This window comes from Protomyctophum parallelum (genome assembly GCF_964188405.1).
Source record: "Protomyctophum parallelum genome assembly, chromosome: 19".
Taxonomy (NCBI): domain Eukaryota; kingdom Metazoa; phylum Chordata; class Actinopteri; order Myctophiformes; family Myctophidae; genus Protomyctophum; species Protomyctophum parallelum.
The window spans coordinates 11,589,343-11,604,046 of NC_139717.1; the positions used below are offsets into that span (position 1 = coordinate 11,589,343).

The window sequence follows — 14,704 nt, forward strand, 5'->3', positions numbered from 1 at the left end:
CTCACAGCTCTGAGTGCATGGTCAACCTGTCTGAGGATGTGGCATATTCTACATACCCTGTATAGTGTATATCTACAGGAAAACACAGAAAACATGTTCCTTCCTGCCACACACCCAAATTTGTGTGTGAGGAGGTGCTTGCAGCTCCGCTGTATGATGGTGACTGTTGGTGAAATAGGTTTATAAGAAATAAGTCACAACTGGCATTTCTAGAACTGTAAAAACATCGATGCACCAGGTTTACTTGACTTGGGAAGGCCTATTTTGTTCCCCTAGTCAGTGGCAGACTAGTTTCTGTTTACACACCTGCTCTTTAATTGGAACCAATCACCTGCAATATAGTCATGCCCTAATGAAGGCTGCTGCTGTGTAGGCCTAGGCTATGCCATATAATACATAACAGCATTTTATTATTTTTAAGTTCCTTGAATCTTTCTTTTTCTTTTACATTTTTATCCCACGATTTTGTAACCCAGTTTTCTTTCCACCCAGTGCCAATTATCTAATGTAATCCTGGGCGCTACACTTCCTCTGCTAACCTGGGGGGGCAGCGGACTGACCTCAAGCCTCCTTCTATGCATGAGGAGTCCAAGCTGCTTCTTTTCACCTGACAGAGGGGAATTTCCCCGGCCGGACGTAGCGCGTGGAAGGAACACGTTATTCCGACCAGTTCCTTTCCCCTCCATCAGGCGCCCCGGCTGGCCAGGGGGAGGTCCTTGAATCTTTCTTTAAACAATCAATTAACCCTATGTATTCAGTGACCAGGGTCTCTACTTGGTCCTTTTTCCGTACATAAAATCTCAAAATCTTCGCCATAGATAGCCGACCTACAAGCTACAAGTTGAAGATAGCTGACCTACAACTCCTTCACAATGCAATGTAAGCTTGTAGATCTGCTATTTTCACTGATGATTGGCCAACACACATCGTGTGTCACATATGACTTCTGAGGGCCGACTTATGTCGCCGTTTCCGCCTCTAGCCTCTAAGGCATGTTTAGAGATTCTGGGGTTCACAGACCATTTTCAAAGAACAACTTCAACATTAACTGGCTGTAAGTCACAGCGCTCACAAGTATGCAGCCTTTATCCACATTTCGGGAAATATATCATATTTGACCTTAACACAGTTGTAGGAGTGTAAACTCACACACACCCTGGAAGATGATGTGTACAATGCACTTGCACACCCACGCACACTGGAAGAAGATGTGTACAATGTCGCAAACCGTTTACCCGAAACACTGGGAAATAAGCAGTCATGTGTGGGGGTTTCAGTTTTACTACATTTGCATGCCATTATAAAAGTCTCTCACACACACACACACACACACACACACACACACACACACACACACACACACACACACACACAGTGTCAAAACTTTATTTTACTTAATTACAGGTATTTACACCAAGACCAGATCAATAAAAAATATAAAACACTAAATTTATGACATTGGTGCACTATAAACAAAATACAAAAAACAATCAAGAAATACATACCCTGCAGAAAATGTGCCATCTCAAAACGGAACTTTTACTTTTTCCATTGGCTAAAACGTTTGATTTTGGGGCCTACTGTAGTTTCAACTAAGTCTATAGATTATTAACATCCATAAATGTACTGCATGGCAAGATTATTATAACATCTGTTTCTACAGTAAGTGTATTGGCAAGGGTCATGCTCATAAAATGACAAACATCTATAGAATGTCTTGAGGTTTCCTCTATTACTTGTTATATGAATAGATTTTCTTTTTTACACGAAGAAAAGGTTTGTCTGAGATGTTTGCGTTTCCTACTGTATATTCCCACAATCCTCTCACCTGAAGCGGAGCTTTGGCTTATGCAGTGCCATTCAACAGGAGCAATGCAAGTCTTTGGTATGGCGCTCTGGGAGCGTGCTAATAACTCTGACTTAAGAACATAATTATTAAAACTGAGTTAAATATTATTAAAACTGAGTTAAATACTCATCAATGGCATTGCATAAGTTGCATTTAATTGCTCTTTTCCACTTAAAATAAAACAATTATTATAAACCATTGGTACTAAAAACCTTTCATTTCAAGGACCTTCATTACTCTGAGAGTGTAACAAATGGAACTAAATGGATCTGTAAGGTTCCATTTGTTACACTCTGAGTTACAGACAAGTAAGGATCCATTTTGAACCCCCTCAAGGAACCCTGAGGGTCCCTATAAACCCCACATTGAGAACCAATGAATTAAGCCAACCGTGTCATGAAACTTTTTTCACAGGTTCTAGGTTTGTTTCCATGTTGCAGAACAACTGGAACTCGAACAAGAGCAACACCGACATTTTTCTTTTAACTCACTTGAGCCCAAACATAAAAACTGATAATGGACAAAACAGTTGTTCTATGACGTACCTCCTCCTTTTGGGGTCTTTGTGGTTATAATTGAAACGTACAAATTAAAAAATTAAACAAATATTACAGTACTTCAAGGGTTCACGGAAGGTTCTGGGCTGGGTTACCCTTCATCCTATTAAAATTGACAAATGGGAGGACCGACCGGCCGGCCGGCCAGCGGACAGCGGCCACATCACTATGACTCAGAGATAACCATAAACAGATACCTCCATATAATGGGCATAAAAGGGACACGGGTAAACAGACAGAGGTACATATGGGCACAAAAGGGACACAGACAGGTACAACAGGCACTCTGACAAGGCTTCCGACACCATTTTCTCGTGTAGCCAGACAACTATTCTACAATCTCCAAATGCAATATAGAGTCTGGAACTACACCTCAGCAAGGAAGCTGGCATTTACGTTAACGAAAAAAAGAAAGTTAATATCCATTTCTGCTAAGAAGCAAGCTGTATATCTCAGCTGTCGGGAACAAACCCCCTCACTCCAAAATGTTCATTTTTCAGGAAATGAAAAATATATTGACCTGTTTCGGCGGGAAGGTACCCGGGCTCCTCCTTGGTAGTAGCTGGTTGTGGTTTTTTAGGCTTGTTTCTAAAGTCTACAGTAGTTGCTTATTTGGGCTTCGTTTAAACCAGTGGTTCCCACATTTCTTCACGTCAAGGAACCCCAGATTAATATCATAATGTAATTGTCCACGTCCACGGACATCCACCTGAAAATGTTGTGCCAAAAATGTGCCATTTTTGCTAAAATGTTTAAAACATATTCAAAATATTTCAATTTATTCTCAATATTTTTTTTAAATAGATCTGCCATTTTCATTTGTGATTGTTTTCATAGACCTGGCCACTTCTCTTGTTTATCTGGCAACACAGCAAGAGGAAGTTATGCACACACAAAAGGCCATAAGACTTATGGGGCATAGGAAACAAGTCAATATATTTTCAGGAAATTAAGAAAACCTTATATTATTAAAAGAAAGCAATACTGCCTCATCAAAGTTGGTATTGTTAGTAACTTTATATATTTTCAATTACTTACATGAGAGAGGGAGAGGTGGTGGAGTTAGTTGGTTTAGCAGACAGTTTGAGGGTCCAATCAAATAGGTTTAATCAAATACACAGGCGTAAAGGGTGTTCATTGTTCAATAGCATTGATTTATGAAAACAAAATCAAAAACCTCAAAAATGGAGTTGGGTGGTTTCTCCTCGACGGCAACGAATTATGTTTAGATTATTTAGATTTATATTAGGATAAATTTCTGCGACTGGAACGACGGGACGGAAGTGGGCAGGAGGCTCCACTTCCCGCTTTATCGCTTGCTCATGCTCAGAGCTTCCGCACTCCAGACTTGCAGGAGGCAACAGTCTGGCCACGCGAGACTACCAACACTATGACCAGCGGTGTGACGTAGGTGGGAGGGGCCGTGTAGCGCCCCGGACCTCTAACAGAAGAAAAGAGCCATTAGACGATTGTTAACTTACATTCAACTGTACATTGAAGAACATTGCAGAGAATCATGCAACCGCTTTTTCATTATTAGAACATTGGTTACAGCAGAACCGGGTCAACCCGTTGTGCTGTCCTACAGAACCAAAGTGCAGTAACTACATTTTTTGGACTTATTTATCCATCTCAAGTCCATATAGGCCTTCGTGATTTTAGACTAGGATAAACAATTACCTCACGAAGAGACACATACAATTAGTGCAATATCACTTATATACTGAATCTGATGACCCGTTTGGCCGCCATCAGGTTGATTCTTTGCGTAGTCACTGTACTAAAATTTTTTTGAATCACAAGATGTCTAGCACTCACTTCAAAATCTTCTGGTTTTGTGCTGTTGCTGGCTTAGTGATACTGAACACAACAAATAGTTCCATGTGACAGAGGGGTCACAATTGAACGGAAGTTAAACTACAGTATTGTAGGTTGAAATACACCACAAATTACGCTAGTTTTGTGGATTCATTTATTTGACCGGAATGACCGGAAACGTAGCTTGCAGAGTAAATTCAGTCAGGTATACTAGAGCGGCTTCATGCTGTGCTCAAGGCCGCATACATATACTCGAGGGGTTAATATGCTCCATTACTACATGTGGGTGTATTCAGTTTCAGTGTATTCAGGTCTTTGCAAGACCCACATGTCATACGCTGATGCGGCAGTCAGCTGAGCAATTGGGCAGGGTATTTAAGCTCTCCTAGACTGCATGCTCTTCCTGCCTTCCTTCTGCATATGGTTCCTGGTTGTTATGTGATGTTGCTCCCGCTCCCACCACCACCACCGCTGGGCTGTTATTTCTGTTCCCCATGGGGGGTTATTATTGTATATTTATCTCCCTGCTCTTAATGTTTAATGATGGTGTCTAATTGTGCCGAGCAGGGAGAAAAATGTAGCAGAGCCGATTGCCAAGATAAAATATTATATACACACGTATTCTCATTCTATAATAAATATTGGTTAAATCCATTTGTGAGTTATCTGACTGAACTACATAATATTCACCAAAACCAGACCAGAACTCCCACTACGGGACTCCGACAATCAATAAATTCCTTTGCAACCACTATATTACTGGCAAAAATCTGTAACTAACCCTTTAACAGTTTGACTGTTTTTTACGATTAACCCGCATTTTAATCAACCCCCCTTCACTGCCGAGATTGTTGTATTACCTTTAGAGCATACGCTGAATTATTTGGGCTTTTAATCCGCGAAAATCCATCAAAAAAAGCTCCCGTGGTTTGTTATGATCTGTGTGTAGCATCCACCATCTTGGTGCACGCGGAAGACGCACACAAGATTGGTTTCAATGAGGCGTTGCACCCAATGCATTTCCATTGGCCTCAATTTCCCAGAAGCCCTAGCAGCCCACAGCATGTGACGATTTCCGGTTTTGTCATCTCAGCGAAGGCATCCAGTCTCATACTCCGCTACGAAGACGGATTTTCTTTTGATTCATTACATTACGGCGGATTAAACACATAAAACAAAAGGCGGGTATGTCCGATACGGCAGCGACATTAACCTGGAGTAATCCATTCAAGGCACGGAAACTGTTAATGAATCCCTCATAATGGTCCGATTCATTAACGGTTCCCTTAACGATTCCTAGTATAGGCTACGCCAGTTTGAAATGGACCCATACAGGTCTGTAACTTCAACCAAATGGGTCCACTTGTACACCGTCAGAGTTATGATGAAGTTGCAATTAAAACGTTTGAGAACCATGTAATTGTAAAGCAGATGTAAAGTGCACATGTATACCAACTCAGACAGTGTGATAAAGCCGCTTCCGGAAACGGTTCCAAGAGTGATGGAACCGATTCTGGTTCTTCAATGTTGGTTCTGATCTGTGCTGCTACTCGTGCCTTGTTGTAATAAATCAGAAGATTTTGAAGTGAGTGCTGGTCATCTTGTGAACTTTTAAAATCATACTTGATTTGAACCGTGCACCCACGGTAAAAATACGTTGCTTTGATGAGTGCTCACGTCTACTTTGCAGTTACTGTACTTTAGCTTCCGTAGGACAGGGTAGCACACACAGACGTGTGTAAGAAGCCTTTTTTACAAAACGACGCTCTCCATGGCAATAGAGTCACTGTGCGTCTACAGCGGACAAAGGTCCTTTGGAACCGGCCAATATGGCTTCTTCTTTCAGAACCGACGACAGCCTCGGCGTGTGTCTAAAAGTTCTGTGAGGTCAAACGGTGTACAGGGACGTCTTGAGCTGCAGCGTCTCCTCCACAGACAGCCTGTCGTGGTAGAAGCTGAGCCCCGTCAGCAGCTCGATGTCTCTGGGCCGTGCCACGTGCAGCTGAGCCCAGTCCTCCACCCACGCCATGTCCGACCCATTCTGCAGGCGCAGGGGTGCAAAGGTTAATCCAACTAATCAATAGAATTAATCGACGATAAAAAATAAAAAAACAATTTGCGTCCTTACGTTTGTCATCAATGTTTGTGTTTACACTGGCCTAATGTTCACACACACTCAAAAATAGTCCTAGGAAACGGTAACGCTACGTGCGCTATAGTGAGACAGGATGTTAAATCTTGATTTTCATTAAATAACTATGTCTCTCTCCGTATCGCACACACACTCAAACGCATACACAGTGTACAAGGTCCACAAATTTGCTCTGCACTGTTGATTCCGATGCGGTTTTATCAACATTATTCAAGTGAAATGTGTTGGTTTTATATACTATTTAACAGCAACAATGCGCTAACCAATATGTACGACACAGGGATTTACCCAAGGAATAAAGGTTATATATTATCATCTGATCATCTATCGATACAGTCTACAGACAGACAGTGTCAGTGAGTGAGCACAGCTGTCCTGTGCTCTCATTGGCTGTAATATGGCCTTCTCGGTGTGCGGTCGCAACACAGTTCATACTGTATGATGTCCATTGGCAAGAGAGCCAAATATCAGAGGTGCACACGCAGATCCGACACACCAAAGGTCCGAAGCGTGGGGACATGCGATGGTCCGACATGCGCTGCTCCCGTGCTTGCGTTTATGGTTAGGTTAGGGATTGAGGTTTCGGATCAATAGTATGTCGGAACTAAAGCCTGTATCCAAATATCAAACCTGCTAGGTACTCAGAAACGGTCGGGAAGGCGTCGGCGAGCGCCATTAATCGGCGCTATATCTTCTCGCAGGGCCTTTCACACACAGCAAGCAAAAGCTCTGCGATCAAAGCCCGATCTGGCGTCAGATCGGGGGTTTTGTCGGCGAGCGCCAAAAATGGTCCCAGACAGCATAATCGGAGCAAATATTGTGCAGTGCACGAGCCATTAGACTCATAGCACAGCTCTCAGTGTGTGAATGCATGATGTGTCAGTGCAGTGGTTCAGTGGTGTTCTACTCACAGCACAGCTCAGTGTGTGAATGCATGGTGTGTCAGTGCAGTGGATCAGTGGTGTTCCACTCACAGCACAGCTCAGTGTGTGAATGCATGGTGTGTCAGTGCAGTGGTTCAGTGGTGTTCCACTCACAGCACAGCTCTCAGTGTGTGAATGCATGGTGTGTCAGTGCAGTGGTTCAGTGGTGTTCTACTCACAGCACAGCTCAGTGTGTGAATGCATGGTGTGTCAGTGCAGTGGTTCAGTGGTGTTCTACTCACAGCACAGCTCAGTGTGTGAATGCATGGTGTGTCAGTGCAGTGGTTCAGTGGTGTTCTACTCACAGCACAGCTCAGTGTGTGAATGCATGGTGTGTCAGTGCAGTGGTTCAGTGGTGTTCTACTCACAGCACAGCTCAGTGTGTGAATGCATGGTGTGTCAGTGCAGTGGTTCAGTGGTGTTCCACTCACAGCACAGCTCAGTGTGTGAATGCATAGTGTGTCAGTGCAGTGGTTCAGTGGTGTTCCACTCACAGCACAGCTCAGTGTGTGAATGCATGGTGTGTCAGTGCAGTGGTTCAGTGGTGTTCTACTCACAGCACAGCTCAGTGTGTGAATGCATGGTGTGTCAGTGCAGTGGTTCAGTGGTGTTCTACTCACAGCACAGCTCTCAGTGTGTGAATGCATGGTGTGTCAGTGCAGTGGTTCAGTGGTGTTCTACTCACAGCACAGCTCAGTGTGTGAATGCATGGTGTGTCAGTGCAGTGGTTCAGTGGTGTTCCACTCACAGCACAGCTCTGTGTGTGAATGCATGGTGTGTCAGTGCAGTGGTTCAGTGGTGTTCTACTCACAGCACAGCTCTCAGTGTGGTCTGCTCTGTGGGGCAGGATGTAGGACTGGACCTGTAGGGGACCCTCACAGTCCATAGGGCTGAAGCTAGAGTTCGCACAGCTGGACAGCATTACGAAGAAATGGGTGGGGATTGGAGCCTCGTTCCTGCAGCAAGAAACACACCGAGTCATAAACCTTGTATCTTCATATTTGTATTTTATTTTATCGTTTTTTTCCCATAAATTAATGAGCTATTTTATACGTTGTGAAATGACAGTGTCGTGCTAAAGTAGGACTGCATCCGACACGGTGTGATGAAACATATTTTTGAGTTTGTAAAGTGTCAATTACAAACAGACTGTAAAGAGATCTGAATATACCGATTGGATGACTAGACTAGACACTAAACATCACATGTGCTTACTGTGATGCTGTTTGTCTACTTACGGTCTGTTTACTTTGGGGGCATCAACCTTTCCATCATAATCTGCATCGAATATGGGCCCACTCATCACGTTGACTCCATTCAGCTGCTGGGACAATTTCGGGATCAGAAAGTCATGGAAATGAGTCCAAGTGTCTGTAGTTTGGCAAGAAAACACAATAAAACATAATAAATAATAAAAATCACATAGTTACAGTTATTAAAATCTTGTTAGGGCCGATTCATACTCCTATTTTAGAGCCGAATAAAAGTCGGTTTGGCGCTGTAGAGCCTACAATGTGACGTCATTTGAGGATCGGGGGGGGGGGGGGGGGGGTACCGTCCTAAAGTCGGCTCTTCGGTGCAACTGAAAATTTCTGACGAGCCATAATCATTTCGGCACTACAGCGCCGAAACAGCGGTAAAATAGGAGTATGAATCGGCCCTAAGTCTCATCAAATATGAACAAAATAACATTGTGACAGTTTAAAGGTGATATTTCCAACACTGAACATCAAATTTCATCAAATTTCTTTAGCCTGTGAGACAGTGTTATGCCACCAGAGGGCAGCATTTGCACAGCAATTAATGTTCTGCTACATTTGCATCCACCTTACAGTGTCATGAGAGCACACTTTTCTTTTTTACCCAGATGACACCAGAGGAAATCACCTCTCACTTTACGTCCCTATTATGGGAAATAAAATAAAATAAAATAAAATAAAGCTTCAAATATCAAAATCTTCAAGATATTAAATAAAAAAAATAAAAAAATGAGATACGAAGGAGATACGAGGTTTCTAACCAACAGCAACAGTATAAGTCAGTGGTTCTCAACCAGTGGTCCTTGAGGGGGTTCCAGGTGGTCCCCAGCTAAATTATGGAGAGTTAACCAAATTGACCCTTATAGATTTTTAACTCTGTAAAATGGACCATTTGGTTAAGTTAATTTACAAGTCTACACAATTAGAGAATGTACAAGAATTATCAACATTTGCTTGTTATTTCTTCTAATGGTACCACATCAATACAGCATGTATACTGTACATATCCTTTAGTTTTGGGTCCGCAAGGCTAAATCTCATCAAATTGTGGTCCGTGGCTCAAATGCAGAATAAATAATGGGCCTCGATATGAAAACCACTACTAGTATAAGTGCTGAAAGAAACCAGATTTTGGCAGCAGTAACACCTCATTTTCCACGGAGAGCACGTGTCACAGGATTAACACTCTCACCACACGCATGCTTTCACACAATTTCAGAAATACCCTTTTGTTGATACACTGTGGGCTGGCTCCTCTCACCGACATTATGTAACTCTGGGATTTTAAACGGAGGATTATACTTCAAGTGACCAGGGACAAATTAGCCATTGGGCCAGTGGGGCTGTGGCCCAGGGGCCCTTGGCTCTCAGGGGCCCTTCTGGGAAATTGGACCGCGCAGCACTAGGTTTGACGCCCTGAAAAGGGCTCCTGGGGCCCTTCATTGGCCATTGATTTAGTTAAATTTAGGTCAAAAACATGATAAAAACACGGAAAAACACAAAATGTTGCGCTATGGGGGCCCTGCAAAAATGACCGGCCCAGGGGCCCTCATGTGGGCTAATCCGTCCCTGCAAGTGACAGGTGGCTCAGATCCATTCCAAATTGTAGGAATTTTGCCAAACATCACACACACTCCTATCCTCCTGGTGGAGACCTGTGCCCAGAAGGGCACTTTTTCTAGTTTATAATTATTTTGGAAAAGAACCTCCTCCAGGAGGAGGCCGGAGACTAAAAATATAATTATATAAATTAGCCATACATTTCGGCCATTTGAAAATAGCTGATCTACAAGCTCACAATGCATCGCGATGCGAAGCTTGTAGATCTGCTATTTTCAAAATATGTTTAAACATTTGAAAACTTGAAATGGGACATTCTGCACAATGAGTACTTTCTACTTTTGGTACTTTAAGTACATTTGGATACCAATACCTTTGTACTTTCACTCAAGTGAACTTTGAATACCGGACTTCTATTTTTTACTTTTACAGAGTAGTTCTACATTGCAGTATTGATACTTTTACTTAAGTAAAACACGCGAGTACTTTTTCCACCACTGCCAATTACACTGATCTAACACTTTGCAAGTTGCATCTAGATAAGAGTTTGTAGTCTGTTAAATGCCTAAATTATGAAAATCTCTCACGTTGGCAAGACATTATTCCACAGCTTGGGAAATGGTACTGTTCATTCCACTAACTAAACACTGGCCTGTATTGTTCAGAGAAAGGTTAGGTCCCTTGAAGTACAGTCCCATGTTAGCAATGTGGTTAGATCCTGCACTCCAATTATACATATTTCAGTCAGTCGGGGCTAAGTGAAGCCCATTTTGGGTTGGGTTTTGGATGCAGCATAATGTTCCGTATGGAGAATATAAGGCTGCTGGCAATTGTCATACATTTTTCTGGAAAACCATCCCCACCCCCGACACAGTTTAGCAAAATACAAGACGACATAATGTCTAGTCATGACATAACCCAGAATCTTCAGTTCAAAGGTTCCGTGAATCACAGCTCTCATTCAGTGAGTTAGGTAGCAGCCACTGGGAAAAATGAATAAGAAAGAAAAATACTGCTGGTATATATAATAATTTCTACCAAGACTATATGCACATGTAAATTTTATTTTGATATATTTACATATATTTATTTATTTTATCACTATTCTAATGTTATTGTCTATCCTGCTGCATTGCCTGAAGGAAGCCAAACCAAAATAGGTTTTACTGTTAGTATGTACCTCTCCTGTACATCCACACAGAGCGACTTTTATCATGGTGGAAACTTGTAATGCAATACCAAACTCACACAGTAAAATAAATGCCAGCCTCATACTCATACCACTAACTTGGGATGGAACTTGAAAAACCATTAACTCCTGTGTCCCTTTGTAAACATGCCGGAACAGCTCACCTTTGAACGCAGAGAACATGGGTGCCATGTTGCTTGTGACGAGTGAATCTGTTTCTGATCCGTTGCCGCTTAAATCTACAAAAAGAAACAAGTCAATGAACAGATTGAAAGAGACAGCACTGCCTGAATACTGTTATATCTCATTATTTACACGTGTGTAACACACACACACACACATACGTACACACACACGCTTACTGCGTTCACACGGGCAGATGCAAAGCTACGTACAGTCTACCATTCATTGTCACAGTCTACACACACACACACTCACTGGGGGGATGCAGGAGACCATAGGACAGATCGGGGTCGTCTCTGTATCTCTGGCACATCTGGCTGGCGTGCGCTGGGACACGCACGTCCGCACGCACGCACACCTCCAGGCTCGCGCTCAGCGGCTGGACGTCGCTCTGAGGGGGAGAGAGAGAGAGAGAGAGAGAGAGAGAGAGAGAGAGAGAGAGAGAGAGGCACACAAAGAGGTCCTGTCAGTGCACTGGACGGGACGGGACGGATGGGGACAGTCTTGGGTTGTGTAACATCACTTGGCGTGGACGCGGCTCTGGCTGTGTATTGGGGTCAGGGAGGACACAGTACTATTTTGGACTGCGGTTCTCTGAATAGAATAATGTTGTTTTGTGTTCAAGGCAGCCTCCAGTCATAGAATAAAGTGATACAGCATCAAGAATAAATAAACAACAGTTTATTTGTCTCCAACTCATACAGCAGCAACAGGCCATGCATGGCTTGCCAGCGACGACATCTGGCCCGGAAAATCTGATATAAATAGTAATGTGTGACAGTCTTACTAGTGCATGCAGTATAAGCTACAGACTATCTATGGACATTAGTGCAAGTGAATTCTACAGATTGAATACAGTTTTTGTTTTTTTGTCCTCGTGGCTCTGACAGCCACAGGGGCCACAAAGCTCTTCCTCTATAAAAAATACGCAATGTACACATCGAAAAGCAACACAGCAGACATATTGTGTTCTGTTGTGTTCATATTGTCTTCTGTTATTTGCCAGAAGCGATTACTTTACAAAAGGTCTCAGTTACTCAGAAATAGTGTTGGTTTCATGAGCTGGTCACATAACTCTCATTGACTCCAGTGCATTCTGCCGAACTTCCGGGTGCAGTTTGGCTCCCATGGGTCTGGAATTGCGTGATAGCGAAAATGACGTTGGTGACTTTACCTCCATTTCATTTCATATACCTTGATCCTCAGGGCTGGACGAGGTGTGAGACACCTTGTCCTCACCACCAGTCCACCTGTCCAGATCAGCACCAACACTCTGTTTGTCCTTCATAACTTAAGCCAGTGTGTGTTATAAACACTGGAACTAATCCACTAATGTTTTTGGCTGATACATTCGAATGTGCCAAGAATGACTATTGGAAACTTTGATGGTGTGTTGTTGTATAGCGTTCACACAGTGCACACACATGGACGCAATAAGGCCCGTTACGTCAGGGTTCATGTGTGACTGAAAGCATAGAGCTTTTAACACGTGCAGACTTGTGTTTGTAATTAAAAAAAAGCTACAGGGCAGCTACAGGGCAATGATTCTGACCCCATTCAATTTCAATGAACCACACTTTTGATACCAGAGATGTGGTCTGCAGGGAAGATGTCCCCCATTCAGCGACTGTAGGAGAGACGTCGCCCATTCAGCCACTGTAGGAGAGACGTCCCCCATTCAGCCACTGTAGGAGAGACGTCCTCCATTCAGCCACTGTAGGGGAGACGTCCCCCATTCAGCCACTGTAGGAGAGACGTCCCCCATTCAGCCACTGTAGGGGAGACGTCCTCCATTCAGCCACTGTAGGGGAGACGTCCTCCATTCAGCCACTGTAGGGGAGACGTCCCCCATTCAGCCACTGTAGGAGACGTCCTCCATTCAGCCACTGTAGGAGAGACGTCCCCCATTCAGCCACTGTAGGAGAGACGTCCCCCATTCAGCCACTGTAGGAGAGACGTCCCCCATTCAGCCACTGTAGGAGACGTCCCCCATTCAGCCACTGTAGGAGAGACGTCCTCCATTCAGCCACTGTAGGAGAGACGTCCTCCATTCAGCCACTGTAGGGGAGACGTCCTCCATTCAGCCACTGTAGGAGACGTCCTCCATTCAGCCACTGTAGGGGAGACGTCCCCCAATCAGCCACTGTAGGAGACGTCCTCCATTCAGCCACTGTAGGAGAGACGTCCCCCATTCAGCCACTGTAGGAGAGACGTCCCCCATTCAGCCACTGTAGGAGAGACGTCCCCCATTCAGCCACTGTAGGAGAGACGTCCCCCATTCAGCCACTGTAGGGGAGACGTCCTCCATTCAGCCACTGTAGGAGAGACGTCCCCCATTCAGCCACTGTAGGGGAGACGTCCTCCATTCAGCCACTGTAGGAGAGACGTCCCCCATTCAGCCACTGTAGGAGAGACGTCCCCCATTCAGCCACTGTAGGGGAGACGTCCCCCATTCAGCCACTGTAGGGGAGACGTCCTCCATTCAGCCACTGTAGGGGAGACGTCCCCCATTCAGCCACTGTAGGAGAGACGTCGCCCATTCAGCCACTGTAGGGGAGACGTCCCCCATTCAGCCACTGTAGGAGACGTCCCCCATTCAGCCACTGTAGGAGAGACGTCCCCCATTCAGCCACTGTAGGGGAGACGTCCCCCATTCAGCCACTGTAGGAGACGTCCCCCATTCAGCCACTGTAGGAGAGACGTCCCCCATTCAGCCACTGTAGGAGACGTCCCCCATTCAGCCACTGTAGGGGAGACGTCCCCCATTCAGCCACTGTAGGGGAGACGTCCCCCATTCAGCCACTGTAGGAGACGTCCCCCATTCAGCCACTGTAGGGGAGACGTCCCCCATTCAGCCACTGTAGGGGAGACGTCCCCATTCAGCCACTGTAGGGGAGACGTCCCCCATTCAGCCACTGTAGGGGAGACGTCCCCCATTCAGCCACTGTAGGAGACGTCCTCCATTCAGCCACTGTAGGAGACGTCCTCCATTCAACCACTGTAGGGGAGACGTCCTCCATTCAGCCACTGTAGGGGAGACGTCCCCCATTCAGCCACTGTAGGGGAGACGTCCCCCATTCAGCCACTGTAGGGGAGACGTCCCCCATTCAACCACTGTAGGAGAGACGTCCCCCATTCAGCCACTGTAGGGGAGACGTCCCCATTCAGCCACTGTAGGAGAGACGTCCCCCATTCAGCCACTGTAGGGGAGACG

At 44.7% G+C, this 14,704-nt stretch overlaps 1 protein-coding gene across 1 annotated transcript in view; it reads right to left on the bottom strand.

Moving 5' to 3' along the window:
* Positions 1-5,406: 5,406 nt before the first annotated feature.
* Positions 5,407-14,704, bottom strand: part of enpp1 (ectonucleotide pyrophosphatase/phosphodiesterase 1) — a 74,426-nt gene continuing 65,128 nt past the window's right edge. The window contains exons 21-25 of the mRNA XM_083789912.1: positions 11,746-11,881; positions 11,472-11,546; positions 8,538-8,670; positions 8,111-8,255; positions 5,407-6,265 (exon numbers count right to left, since the gene is read on the bottom strand). Of these exons, the coding sequence (XP_083646038.1) occupies positions 6,113-6,265; positions 8,111-8,255; positions 8,538-8,670; positions 11,472-11,546; positions 11,746-11,881 (642 nt within the window). The 3' untranslated portion in view covers positions 5,407-6,112. The remainder of the gene's footprint in view (positions 6,266-8,110; positions 8,256-8,537; positions 8,671-11,471; positions 11,547-11,745; positions 11,882-14,704) is intronic.